General features: G+C 46.2%; 1 protein-coding gene across 3 annotated transcripts in view; it reads right to left on the reverse strand.

Annotated features, from left to right (window-relative positions):
- Positions 1 to 13,395, reverse strand: part of Or-45 (olfactory receptor 45) — a 16,898-nt gene extending 3,503 nt beyond the window's left edge. Inside the window, exons 1-7 of one of the 3 annotated variants that reach the window (XM_062669508.1) lie at positions 13,330 to 13,395; positions 12,706 to 12,860; positions 11,422 to 11,638; positions 8,696 to 8,750; positions 8,134 to 8,277; positions 6,855 to 7,034; positions 6,184 to 6,291 (exon numbers count right to left, since the gene is read on the reverse strand). In XM_062669508.1, the coding sequence (XP_062525492.1) occupies positions 6,184 to 6,291; positions 6,855 to 7,034; positions 8,134 to 8,277; positions 8,696 to 8,750; positions 11,422 to 11,638; positions 12,706 to 12,853 (852 nt within the window). In that variant the 5' untranslated portion in view covers positions 12,854 to 12,860; positions 13,330 to 13,395. Of the gene's footprint in view, positions 1 to 6,183; positions 6,292 to 6,854; positions 7,035 to 8,133; positions 8,278 to 8,695; positions 8,751 to 9,682; positions 9,794 to 11,421; positions 11,639 to 12,705; positions 12,861 to 13,329 lie in introns of those variants that run through there. The other 2 variants (NM_001111328.1, XM_062669509.1) reach the window with 2 other exon arrangements.
- Between the last annotated feature and the right edge of the window lie 788 nt (positions 13,396 to 14,183).

Raw genomic sequence — 14,183 nt, forward strand, 5'->3', positions numbered from 1 at the left:
AAAAGAATGTTCGTACATTGTGACACGTTAGAATTCGCACGGTTCTTTTTTTTTTTTTTTTTTTTTTTTTTTTATGATTGAAGGATTACTGGTGGCCCGGAGGCCTTTCCAGTTTCACCAGGACAGGTGGGCGAGCAAAGGCTCAGCCAGGAGGGGTGGGATTTGCTAACAGCTACCAGAGCGCCTCCGAAGGAGACCTAACAGCTCAAGAGCAGCTGCTTCGCGAATGAATCTACTACCGGATCGGAATCGCGACCCGCTGAGAAGATCCGGCGAGAAACTCAGCGAGCTGATTCATGGGTTAGGTTGCACGGCGAACTCTTTGTCGAGTTCGACGAGTACGGTTACCGAGGTCCCTAAGCCTGCTCCTAGAGCTGAAGGCGTCTAGTGCGAAGGTTATTGGATCTGATGGATCCGTAAGGACGTGTCTAGGGCGTCGACGGTGACTGGCTCCTGCATGATCAGGATTCGGGGAGTAGTCAGCGGCGGCTACGATAAGGCGATTATCATGACGCATAGCCTTATCGAAGTACCGTTCCGACGCTGACTTCATGTATTTCTGTATAGATTCGAGGCCCAGGTCGTCGTGTAGGTCAACGTTCCTCACGAACCACGGAGCTCCGACGGCTAACCTGCAAAAGCGGGATTGTAGAGATTGAAGGGTGTCTATGTGCGTGCGGGCCGCGTGAGCGAACACCACACTCGCGTAAGTCATGACGGGCCTTATGCAAGTTTTGTAAAGTGTCACCTTGTTCCGAAGGGACATTTTACTCCGCTTACAAATCATGGGGTAGAGTCTACCGAGAATAAACGCGGCACGGTCACGGACTGATTTTATATGCGGGCGGAATGTCATCGATGCATCCAGGGTAACGCCCAGGTACTTGACCTTCCTGGCCCAGGGTATGGATTGACTAAAGAGAGTAATCGGGGGTGTGAGATTCCTCCTCCTAATACGGGAGGAAATCCGTGTGGAGCTTCCCCTATGAAAGAGCACCGCAGTACTTTTCGCTGGGTTGATGTCTATGCGCCATTTTCGGAACCACTGTCCTAGGGCTAGGGCTGCGCTCTGAAGCTTCTTCGCGATTAGGGACTTGTTTCTACTGGAATAGTAAACAGTCGTGTCGTCGGCGAATAAAGCTAAATGGGTCGGCGGCGACCGGGGAATATCGTTAACGAATAAGCTAAATAGGAGGGGTGAGAGGACAGAGCCTTGCGGGACTCCAGCTGTGAGAGGTCGTGGGGAGGAGCGGGTTCCCTCGACTCGATATCGAAAAGAGCGGTTCGACAAGAAGTCCCGTATGATGAGCACGAGACTATCCGGCACACCCATGTTGAATAGTTTGAAAATCAAACCGTTGTGCCAGACTTTGTCGAACGCTTTTGCGACGTCGAAGAAGAGAGCTCCCGTGTATAACGGTTTTGGTCGATTAAGCCCCACAAGAATGTGCTCCGTGAGGCGGTGCACCTGTTGAACGCATGAGTGATTTGTACGGAATCCGAATTGTTCATCGATGAGAATGCCCTTGGATGAGACGAAGTCTCTGAGGCGTTTGTAGAGCAGACGCTCATACAGTTTGCCTAGAGACATGAGGAGGCTAATCGGGCGGTAGCTCGTCGGATGATTTTTTGGTTTACCGGGTTTATGTATGCCGATAACGTCCGCTTCTTTCCACACCGCGGGAAAGATACAGTTCGCCATAGCGGCATTGAAAATAGATGCCAACATCACGATGAGTTGGACGGGTAGAAGTTTAATAACGCGGTTGGATATACCGTCGGAACCGGGAGCCTTGCGAGGACGTAGGTCTTTGATCAAGTCTTTAACTTCCATCGGGGTGACGGGTGGTAACACATCAGAGGGTGGCAAGGAGGCTCTGCGTTCTACCTCACTGTCTACTAATTCTACATGCACAGGGTCCACGGATTGAGTGCTGGGCGTGCACTGGGTTTGCAATGTATCGGCCAGCAGCTCTGCTTTTTCGTCATCATCGAACGCCGTGAGTCGGCCTGAGGGGCCTACGAGGGGGGGCATAGTTACTACCGTATCCGATTTGAGAGTACGAGCTAAGCGGTAGTAAGACCTTTGGGAGGGCGCGAGTCCTTCTAATAAATCAGACCATCTGGCATCTCGGACTTCGGCGATGCGAGACTTTACGTCGCGTTGTAGGGCACGCATTCGAATACGATTTTCCGCGGTAGGATACCTGTCGTAGGCGCGTATCGAGGCGTTCTTAGCTCTAAGGAGTTCCCTAATATCGTCGGACAATTTGAAGCGGTGAAGGAAGTCCTCCGCTACAACTTGTTTCGATGACCTATCTAATGTCGAGGTGATGTGTGACGTTAAGATGTCTATGGCTTCAGCGGTATCCTGAGGAGACGGGGTAGAGTCCGGGCTAAACGGTAGCGATGGTGGATCAGATTCAGCCAGGCTGATGCCCAGCGTGTGCCAATCCACCACAGTCCTCGTGACGGGAACGGAATCGGGAGCGCGACCGAGCTTCATAACGACAGGACGGTGGTCTGAATCTAACTCTGAAACTACTTCGATCGAGTGTAAGCTCAGAGTTACGTTTTTTAATAACGCTATGTCGAGTATATCCGGGCGATGCGCGATATTTAGCGGGTAGTGAGTCGGGATTAGCGGAGCGACGATATCGAAGGCGAGATTATCGACTAACGCGTCAAGCCGCCTGCCGTTCGGGGTTGTGGTGTGTGAGTTCCACCTGATGTGTTTACAATTTAGGTCGCCCGCCAGAATGACAGAGCTCCCCATACCGAGCAGCGCCTCGATATCACTGCTTAGAACGATCTTATCCGGTGGAAGATAAACGGACGCGATAACGATCGGCGCGTGTCCCGTCAGTGAGATTCGGCACACTGATGCTTCGATATTAGCGAGCGCGGGAGGATCGAGTGGGACGCAATGCAGGGCTCTTCTATAGTAAATGACGGTACCACCACCACGAGCAGAGAGCCTGTCGTTCCTGACCATGTTATAGTTCGCGATTTTAGGGTCACGGCGCGCGGGCTTAAGTAGGGTCTCCTGCACTAAAAAGATATCAATTTGATGGTCACGCAAAAAGTCAGAAACCTGATCACGCTGATTTGCGAGACCGTAAGCGTTAAAAAATCCTATCGTTACGGATAGGGGCTTTATTCTACTTATATACGCCATTAATTACCGGCGGAGTGAGGGGAGGACGTACGTATTTAATGACGCGTATACGTCGGCGTATTCTTGCACAACGGCGATAAAGTGTTGTGCAGTGGAGGCAGAGCGAATGGCGTCGCCCAAAGCGTTAACGCGCTCAAAGTTGATCGACTGAAAGAAGTCGATCGCTAAAGCGAGATTGTCGGACGCGGTCGGAGGGCAAGTCGCGGGAGAGGGACGAGTCGCGGGGGCGGGACGAATCGCGGAGGAGGGAGTTGTAGCCGTGTTCATGTACGGCAGCGGTTTCGCCCAGGCCGAGACACTGGGCACCGGCGCCGGAACGAACGCTGGCTTAGCCTGCGACACAGAGGGTGCCGAGGCTTTGATGTCTGGGCCGGAAGCTCGGAGGCGGTTTTGGCGGGCGACGCGGCGATTTATTTTCGGGGCTCGGGGGCATCCGCGGTAATTTGCGGGGTGACCCTGTGTTCGACACAGGACGCAGCTAGGCGGTTCTGTCGCGGTTTTTTGATCGCGAGTGCATAGGGCCGTGGCGTGATCGCCTAAGCATTTGACGCATCGGGGGCGCGCGTGACAGTTACGGGAAGAATGCCCGTATAATTGGCAGTTATGGCACTGGCTAGGTGTGCCTTTCTTGTGTGGGGTTTCGACTGCGATTCCGGAAAGGCTACAGACCGTTCGGATGTTGAATATTTGCTTACCCTCGGGGGTAGGCTGGAGGGCGACGAGAACCATATTATATGGCTCCCTTCCGCGGCCTGTGTGCATGCGGTGTACGGAGTTAACCGGTAGGCCTTGTTCGAGAAGGTCGGCCTTGACGAGCTCGGCATCCAACTCTTTAGGGATGCCACGTATAACGGCACGGAGTTCGCGCTCCTCCTGGAGCGTATATGTGTGGAAACTTATACGCTCCTTACGGAGGTAAGAAGAGAGGGCCCTATGGTCGTCGGATGTTCGAACCTTAATTTGAATGCCGTTCGCGAGGTTACGGGCATTCGTAAAATTGATATTTTTGGCCTTAAGGGCCAGGGAAACTCGTTCCCAAGCTGCCTTCTCTTGAAGGATTACCGGGGGAGGGGTCTGGGCTTTATTTTGTGCCACCGGACGCGGCGACGGAGTGGCACGGGCTGGAGGCGCAACGGGAGTCTGAGGGCGGGGGCGCGACGCGTTCGCGGCTTTGCTAATTTTAGCGGCCGCGGGAGCTCGAGACTCCGCGGCACGCTTCTTACCCTTTTGCACCAGGGTGAATCCATCCGTCGATGAGGCGGGAGCGAGGTCGACCTCCATCTCCGAGTCAGAGTCGGAGGACGAGGAGGCGGGCGCAGGTGACCTACGAGTAGGTGTTTTGGACGGCGCGACGGAGGCCGCGGATGATCGCGCTGCTGGAACGGTGACCACGGCGGACGACGCAGCAGTTTTACTCGCCAGTATAGGCGACGCGGGAACGGCAGGCACGACAGAGGCTGCGGTGCTCGATGCAGAAGCTTTGCACGCAGGTACAGGCGACGCAGGAGCAGCGAGCTCGGTGGAGTCCACGAGAGGGCTCGCAGTGTGATCGGCCTTGAAGGCCTGAAACTCGGAAGTGAGCTTTGGGTAGCGAAGCCGGAGAAATTCCGCAAATACAGCGTCCATGATGTCTACGTGCCCAGGTGGGGCTACCCTGGGTCTTAGAAAACACTCGCCTTGCGGCGAGGCCCCAACTTCTCGGACCTGAGCGGTTCTATTGAACACAGGTGGCGATGCGGCACGATTACTGCAGGACAAAGAAAAATCACAACAAAACGGAAATAACAAAAAGAAACAAAACAATTAAACACTTCCAGGAAGACAGTTTGTCGGCAGATGTACCACGAACACAGAAATAACAAAAGGAAACAAAACAAATAAAAACTTCCAGGAAGAGCACTTAGTCGGCAGATGTACCACGAACACAGGCCGCGCGAACAATGGCCGGGCTAACAAAAGCCGGGCGAACAAAGGCCGGGCGATCGAGTGGTCGATGAGCACGTCCGCGCGTGACGGGTGCCTCTATCGGAATGACCGCACGGTTCATGGGCGTTGTACAATTTCTAGATACTGTCTAGGTGTATTACTCACTAGTTTCTTGAAAATTTTTAATGTGGGTATCCAAAAAATACGTTGTTTGTTTAAAAACAAAAAAAAGTGTCATCTTTTGACATTGACATAAACCTGTTTTTTTTTTATGTGAGTACGTAGGTTCTACGGGCGTATTGTAAAGATTTAGAAGAAACGTGGGTATCCAGAAATTTGCAGAAAGGGTTGAAAACATGATTGCCGTCAAAAGCAGGAGGTGCTGAGTCTGGTCATCAGCGAGGTCTAATCTCAGAGCAGATACTTCTGGAGGCATTCGACCAAGATTCCTGAGGGCGACCGTATAAAACGATCAAGAAATTGCCGCCGTTGGCGCCCCGCGAGACCGAGCAACTCCAACTTCGACAGTTGCGGGAAATAGTTTCTGCGCTCTTCCCGTAGCGCCTCTCATGAGCTGGCTCTTGACTAAGGTCGGAAAGCCTGACAAGAGGGTGCGCTATCTCTACGTGGGGATTGTGCGGAGCATGGGACACCGGTATGGTGCCGCGCCCTGTCTCACAAGATCGTCAAATCCGACATACGCCGTGCGCCTGCTAATCCCAAATGCACAGTGTGAGGTTATGCTAACTGCCCAAGAAACTAAGCTGTCCCAGACGCCTAGGCAAGCTCCTAGACCTAGCAAGAGCAGCTCTTAGCTGAATCTACCACCGGAATGAAATCGCGATCCACTGACAAGATCCGGCGAAAAATTCAGTGAGCTATTTCTCTCAGGATACTGCACAAAATTCATCGAGGCGGCGTGTGTGCTTGCCCGGACGCCTCCCTTGGTAAATATCTTGACACAAAGAATTCTATCGAAGTGTCAAGCAAATGTTGGCCTTATTTATCGAGCCTCTTAAGGTCGTAATATTTTTTATATATATTGTAACAAATATTTAAAACAGTCAAATTACACATACGTCGATCGACAGGTGTCCCCCTTGGTAGCAGAACAAGAAGATCTCAGTAGACATTCCGCCAAGAAAGGACGCCATAGTCATTCGCTGTGTAAGGTCCAATGATTTTTCCTGTGGGATATTTTAAATGACGACCGTCACATCCTATGGATACTAATATGTTTCGACCAGAGATAAGAAAAAATGTGTTCATTTCCAATGTACCCATATAGACTATCTGTAGATATTAAAAGTTCGTTTCAGGAATCCTTTGGTAGTAGCCCCTAGTAGCTCAACTCTTCCACAGACTTGGAATAGTGTATCGTAGGAGTAAACATGTATCATTTACGGACTTTTATAATTGGGAAACTTTGGTAGTGAAATTATTTGTTTTAAATAAAGAGCTCGCGTTGCTTTGCGGTATCATCATCATCATCTCAGCCTGTCTACTATCCACAGCTGAACATAGGTCTTTCCAACTGATGTCTAGTGCGGCCGGTCCGTTGTCACCTGCATCCAACGTGACCCACCGTTTTATTATTTTTTTTATTCACCAGGTCGTCGATCCATCTGGTAGGTGGCCGCTTTAGGGTATACCTACAGTAAAAGTCGTTCGTCAAATCATATATCAATAATAATAAACCACATGGATACGGCCGACTTATTCCATCGTATTAAGAGTCATTAGAGCTCACCACAGCCAACTGGTACGCCGTTGCACAGATGATCATTGTTGAAATCGCAATATGAACTAGCATTGCAGACGAAAAACAATCCTGTATGTCATTAATACATTCCAATACGGCCTGGTGTTCGATAACGTTCTCGCGGACGCGTTTTGCTACGATTACCTGTTCATCCGCTGTGAGTTTATTCTGAAATATTCGGGCATTTACAATACCACTTGTACACTAATGTAGGCAGGGGCTTCGCTCTGCCCTGGCATCGCTGAAGACCATGGGCGACGGTAACCACTTTCCATCATGGGTAATAAAAAAAAACAGTACTAAAAAAGTTCTAAAATTAAAAAATTGTAAAGTTTTCATTTTGAAATATGTATGTTTGCCTGAAAATTACCATTCTGTATACGTCGAACTAAATTCTTAGGATTTTTTTTATAACCCAACTTGTATACATTTAGGTTCGAAGTCGCGGTCTTTCTGGTGGACACGTCACCCACCTTGCGACATGAGATCGAAGTTTGTGTTGTATACAACGGTTGTATACAACCCGCAAACTAATGAGTTCCACTACCACTTCACGTCAGATATAGGCAGGTGGAACCTACCGGCTCACAATACCTCTACAACTAGTAAGGTAGAGAAATTATTTTTCTAATTTAAACATAATAAAATATTACAAACAATTTTTAACTCACATCGTTCTGTTTATTTATCCCGAATCGCAGTGCGTAACAGTATTATGCTGCCAGCACCGATAATACCTAGCTCATTCCGAATATGTGCAAGTGTGGTGAACGGCGAGCCCGAGTGCAGCCTTGCGCTGAGTGCGGCCCTACGCTGAGTACGACGGCCCTGCGCTGAGTACGACGGCTCTGCGCTGAGTACGACGGCTCTACGCTGAGTACGACGGCTCTGCGCTGAGTGCGGCCCTGCGCTGAGTGCGGCCCTGCGCTGAGTGCGGCCCTGCGCTGAGTGCGGCCCTGCGCTGAGTGCGGCCCTGCGCTGAGTGCGGCCCTGCACTGAGTACGATGGCTCTGCGCTGAGTGCGGCCCTGCGCAGAGTGCGGCCCTGCGCTGAGTGCGGCCCTGCGCATCGGGCTAGAATTTTCGACGGTACTCGCCAGTGCTTTTGTTCGGATGAGTTCGGGTTAGACCTTCGCTGGCTGCTTCGCTATTAACTTGTGTATTTTTGTATGTTATTTTTATAATTAAGTATTAAGATTGTAGTTCGTGGTATTATTTCACGTCGGCGAAACTACACAAGTAATAATTATACATACATACATACATACCATGATATTACTCGGTAAATCATCACAGATCGTTTCAAAGCTTAATCCCACCAACTTCAGTCTGCAGCGACAAACAGCGACTATCGACGTCATTAATAAGACAATGGCTATTTCCAAAGTTGCTGTCAAAATAACCGCTATACCCTTGATAAATAACAGATGTGATGTATTGTTACATTAAGTATTTTTATTGCTTAGGTAGGTAGGTGGACAAGTTCACGGCCCACCTGGTGATAAGTGGTTGTCGGAGCATAGACAATTCTAACGTAAATGCCGCCACCCACCTTGAAACACGAGTTCGTTTCTAAAATCTCAGTTTTTACGGGCAGCCCTTCAAACCGAAATGCAATACCGTTTAATGGCAGAAATACTTAGAGTTTTGGTAACCCCCCTCACCCGGGCTCAGATGTCGTCCTGTACCTGTAGCTCCTCAGCTGTTATTTGCCGTGAACTTATAATTATCAATGCAATATGTAAGAAATGAATTGTATTCTTTACGAATCCTGAAAAAGCTTCTTACTTGTAAAAAAATCAATTAGAAATATTCAAGGGGAGTACTGACCTGATGAGCGAGAATGATTTCATGTGCAGGTGATTTCGTAGTGTTGCATGGATACCTAAAATCAATTTAGAAAAAAGTGAGTACATGAATAATTAAGAGTGTTTCTCACGGAGCGAGGTGCAGGAAATACAATAAAAACTTTTGTTTGAAATGGAGAAAACTTCGATGTGGGTCTTCGAATGGGGGTTAATTTTTAGTTCAGTCTAACTCATTGAAGACACAGGCGTATACTGCGAAGAAGGATCCGTTCGTCATGGTGCCGAAGACAAACTACAAGAAGTACCTAGGCAATCTTTCATGAGTATTGGTATTGTTGAAGTCGAGGTTTTGACTGACGTCCAATATCCGAGTCATTCGAAGAGCAAAGCTAAGTTGGCGTCAAAAATGATGGAAGTCCTCAACAAAACGAAGCGATACTTCATTCTCGGAAAAATAATATAAATAGCCCTACGAAGTTAAATATAAACGACTAAAAGATATGCTAGCACAAAAACGTACGCACAAAATAAATATTGTTTTTCAATATTTATCGATATTCATGTTTTCTGCGCACAATATGTCCGGAACTATTTTTTATAATTGAAGGATTCTTAGTGGCCCGGAGGCCTTTCCAGTTTTACCAGGACAGAGACGGGCGAGCAAGGGCTCAGCCAGGAGGGGTGGGATTTGCTAACAGCTACCCGAGCGCCTCCGAAGGACACCTAACAATTCAAGAGCAGCAGCTTCGCGAATGACTCTACTACCGGATCGGAATCGCGACCCGCTGAGGAGATGCGGCGAGAAATTCAGTGGTAGCATGTCCAGGTGTAAAGCTATGTCAGACAAGAATCTAGTGTTTTTTATAATTTATGGAAGTGTTGAAGAATTTATTATAACGAGGCGGATGATGAGAAAGCAATTGCAGTAGATCGTTTAGGGCGGAATCTCACATCCATCGAACACCGACGGATAGGTTTTAAAAATTTTATTTCCATAAATGAACATTACCAAGCAGGTGTGTACAGTTCTCCTTTTGGTGTGCACAGGAGCCAAGCGGTGACGGTACCCATTCCAAACGGTATAAACAATCTCATGAACAAAGTCGTTTCTCGATTCATTCTTTAAAAAAAAAGGAAATTTGTAATTAGCTAATCAAATTCAAAACAATTATTTCAACTTGTATTGTAACTATGCTGAAGGTTTCGGTTTGAAGATTTTTTTTAAGATTGAATGATTACTGGTGGCCCGGTGGCCTTTCCAGTTTCACCAGGACAGGTGGGCGAGCAAAGGCTCAGCCAGAAGGGGTGGGAATTGCTAACAACAGTCCGAGCGTCTCCGAAGGAGACCTAACAACTCAAGAGCAATTGCTTCGCGAATGAATCTACTATGGGATCGGAATCGCGACCTGTTGAGAAGATCCGGCGAGAAACTCAGCGGGCCGCTGCATGGGTTAGGTTGCACGTCGACCTCTTTGTCGAGTTCGACGAGTACGGTTACCGGGGTCCCCAAGCCTGCTCCTAGTGTTAGAGCTGAAGATGTCTAATGCAGAGGTTATTGGATCTGATGGATCCGTAGGGACGTGTCTATGGCGTCGACGGTGACTGAATCCTGCATGATCAGGATTCGGGGAGTAGTCAGCGGCGGCAACGATAAGGCGATTATCGTGACGCATAGGTGACTATGTGTGTGCGGGCCGCGTGAGCGAACACCACACTCGCGTAAGTCATGACGGGCCTTATGCAAGTTTTGTAAAGTGTTTGTTACCTTGTTCCGAAGGGACATTTTACTCCGCTTACAGATCATGGGATAGAGTCTGCCGAGAATAAATGCGGCACGGTCGCGGAAGGTTTGAAGGGTGGGGCAGCCGTTGTAACTATACTGAGACCTTAAGAATTATTAGGTGGATGGCGGCATTTACATTGTAGATGTCTATGGGCTCCAGTAACCACTTAACTCCAGATGGGCTGTGAGCTCGTCCACCCATCTAAGCAATAAAAAACTTAATTGTTATCAAAACATATTCGTAGCACGGGACTTTTTGGCGGGAACGCGAGAAACAAAGTTGTTTGACTTGTTTCATTTTGTTAATGCAGTGTTTCTTCAGGTTTCAATCTGTAATAAGGGTTGTTTATCAACTGTTCAGCATCTGTGAAAGTGCACAAATGTGGAAAAAGAAACTAAGCCTAAATAACTAAGAGAAAGTATCATTAAATAACTACCATTTTACTGAGACTTTATTTCATTCCATCTCATCCCAATTGATTTAAGTCTCAAATTAATCAACTTCACCTCATTTCACTTCATATAATTTTTCATGTTAGTATAACAGAATATGAAAAGAAAACATTGGCTTTGAGGTCTCGTTACCGGCCAAAAAAAAATTGTTAACTCAATTGTTTACATGGGGCTGTGTGCTTTGAACATTCTTATATAATTCACTGTCTATGTCGCTTTAAAGGGGTCACAATTACAAATACTAAGAGGTCCATCACCAAACTTTTGCTTAGCCACTTGTAATGTCATTTTCCGCGTTCATCTTAGTGTGATAATCGGCGAAAGCACTGTTAGTTTTGTATGTTAAGTATTGAATTAGAATCGAAACCTTGTTCGCCATTATGCATAATAGTAATTAAATGTCATTACGAAAGGTTTTTCTTTAATCGTGGTCCATCCTTATTACCTCATCGAATCTCCGAAAAACAAAGCACTAAAAACACTCTCTCGGACTGCTAAAAATTCCAACTTACTCGGATATAATATATTTTCCTTGTTCTCTGGTTTCAGCCCTTAATCTGACTTCGTTTTTGTAAATAACGTTTGTGATCTCTTTCTCTTTGTAGTGTAATGTAAATACTTTTGCTGACAGTGTAAGGTGCGTTCCAAGCACGAGTCCCACGTTGGTCATTAGATTTAAATCACCCCACATTGTTATGATAAGCGCACTTTGGGTAGTGATGAAAAACCCTGTGAAAAATTTGAGTGTTATTAACAATAGCTGAAAGTGTACGTACGCTTGTGAAGCACACCGTCGTCCGGGTCAGTAAAGGGCAAGATCCATGGCGGTATGTCATTACTCAAGTTTGGCTATCACTACATAGTATAAAACAAAGTCCCTATATCTGTCTGTCCCTATGTATGCTTAAATCTTTAAAACTACGCAACGGATTTTGATGCGGTTTTTTTTAATAGATAGTGATTAAAGAGGAAGGTCTATATGTATAATAACATCCATTAAATAGTGGAGAAATCAATAATAAATTACAGTTTCCGAAGCGAGGGCGGGTCGCTAGTAAATAATATTTAAAGAAAACTTGATTGATATTCAATTCGGCCAGAAAAGTCACAGAAATATTTTGCTGTCCAAATAAATCTATTACTGTTTTTTTTATACTGGCATGTTCTATTAGAAGTAGCTATGTTTACAAAAAAAGTACGCAAATTGATTACATTTTATTTGTACGTTATTGTTTGGTTGAAATTCATGTTCAAATTGATTCGGTGATCTCAGAGATATGCGCAACGCGGATTTTCTATTTATCAGTCCCATAAGTGTTTATGTTTTGGCAATAGACTATTTTCCTAGGCGGCAGGGACTTTTTTGTATTTTTTTTATTGCTTAGATTGGTCGACGAGCCACGGTCCACCTGGTGTTGAGTGGTCACCGGGGCCTATAGACATCTACAACGTAAAGCGCATTACTGCTTCACGGCAGAAATAGGCAGGGTGGTGGTACCTACCCGTGCGGACTCACAAGACGTCCTACCATCAGTAATTACGCAAACTATAATTTTGCGGGTTTGATATTGATTACACGATGTTACTTCCACGATTAACTTCCACGGTGAAGGACCGTGGAAGTTAATCGTGAACATTTGTTAAGTACGTATTACATTGAAAAAATTGGTACCTGCCGGCGAGATTCGAACACCGTTGCATCGCTCGACACGAATGCACCGGACATCTTATCATTTAGACCACGATGTCTAAAATACTGTTATTTTCCTCCTTTTTTTAATTATCAAAATACTTACCAACGAAAAAAAGATACAACATCAAAGAAAACGCTCGCATTATGATCAATTGTCTTTTAGTGAGGTCATCAGAAACGAAGAGGCCGTATAATCGGCAACAATTCATAGTCACCTTTACAGCGTGGTTTACATTGTCCAGCACCTTCATGATGCGTCTAGAACGAAATTATGAGTACCAGTTCTAGAAATTTTTTTTCTGGTATTGAGGTATGATGCAAGGCATTTTTTCTCGCTCTTAATTAAATGGCCAGACCTATGCACTAACCCCAGCCACCACTAATACCCGCAATACGTACGGAGCGAGTCTTCCCTGGGGTACCCTCCAGCTGGTCCCCTGGGTCCCATGACTCACACCTATTCGAAAGAAGAGAATTTCCTCCCACCCTGCCGTAGCCGCCGAACCATTGGCATTCGTGTACTTGTATAAGAAACCGAACATCACTCGCCATGACGCGTCTAATAAAATTAAGCACATGTACTCTAAATAAATCAGATAGGAGATCGGCATGAAAGAAATTCGCAATTTTAAATTTCACTGAAATACGTGGACACCTCTTACTTAATCAGTGAATATTAGCCAATATAAATGACAGTAATGCTCCAATCTTCCGCAATATGCCTTACCTGATATACTGATGTGTTTTTTATTTGTTTACCCAAACAACTTTAATAACAAACAACCGTTACGAATAAAACGCTAAAGACGTATTGACTTCTTGCGTTTTAAGGTTAACTTATAACTTCGAATTTCATTTATAATTTAAGTGTAACTGAAAGGCTGTGTGAACTATTATTTTAATTACAAATTGCCATTTACAATTTATACAAGGTCATATTCGCTGACATGTATTATAACAATTAATGTAGAAATAACATTTTTTTGGAAGATCCACCATGGGGCAGAGCGCAGACAAGGAGCCCGTGGTCATAACAACATGAATGCGGTTGCCCGGAAGTGTCCATCGTGTCTTATAGCGGCTTTTCAGCTGCTGTTCAACTAAACAAATTACTGCTTCATCGCCGAAATATAGGATGGATAGGATGATACCCACGCAATAAGACTACGGTCCTCTCTCCCTTTCTCCCTAGCTATTCATCTCGCATGGGGGCGAGGTCAGCCTTCTAAGACTGCGCTACCAGAACTAAAACTATTTGGTATACAAATTTATATTTTGCTTTGATATGTTGGGGTGTTGTAACATGAGTATCCGCTCCGGAGATGTTTCTATTTTACCCGACATTATTATGATCCAGTACTCTCCTTTTTAATGCTAAGCTACTATATTATTACTGATATATTTATTACTGGTGGTAGGACCTCTTGTGAGTCCGCACGGGTAGGTACCACCATCCTGCTTATTTCTGCCGTGAAGTAGTAGTGGGTTTCGGTTTTAAGGGCGGGGCAGCCGTTTTAACTATATGTACTGGACCTTAGAACTTATATTTCAAGGTGGGTGGCGCATTTTCGTTGTCATGTT

The sequence above is a fragment of the Bombyx mori genome, chromosome 8 (genome assembly GCF_030269925.1).
Source record: "Bombyx mori chromosome 8, ASM3026992v2".
Classification (NCBI taxonomy): Eukaryota; Metazoa; Arthropoda; class Insecta; order Lepidoptera; family Bombycidae; genus Bombyx; species Bombyx mori.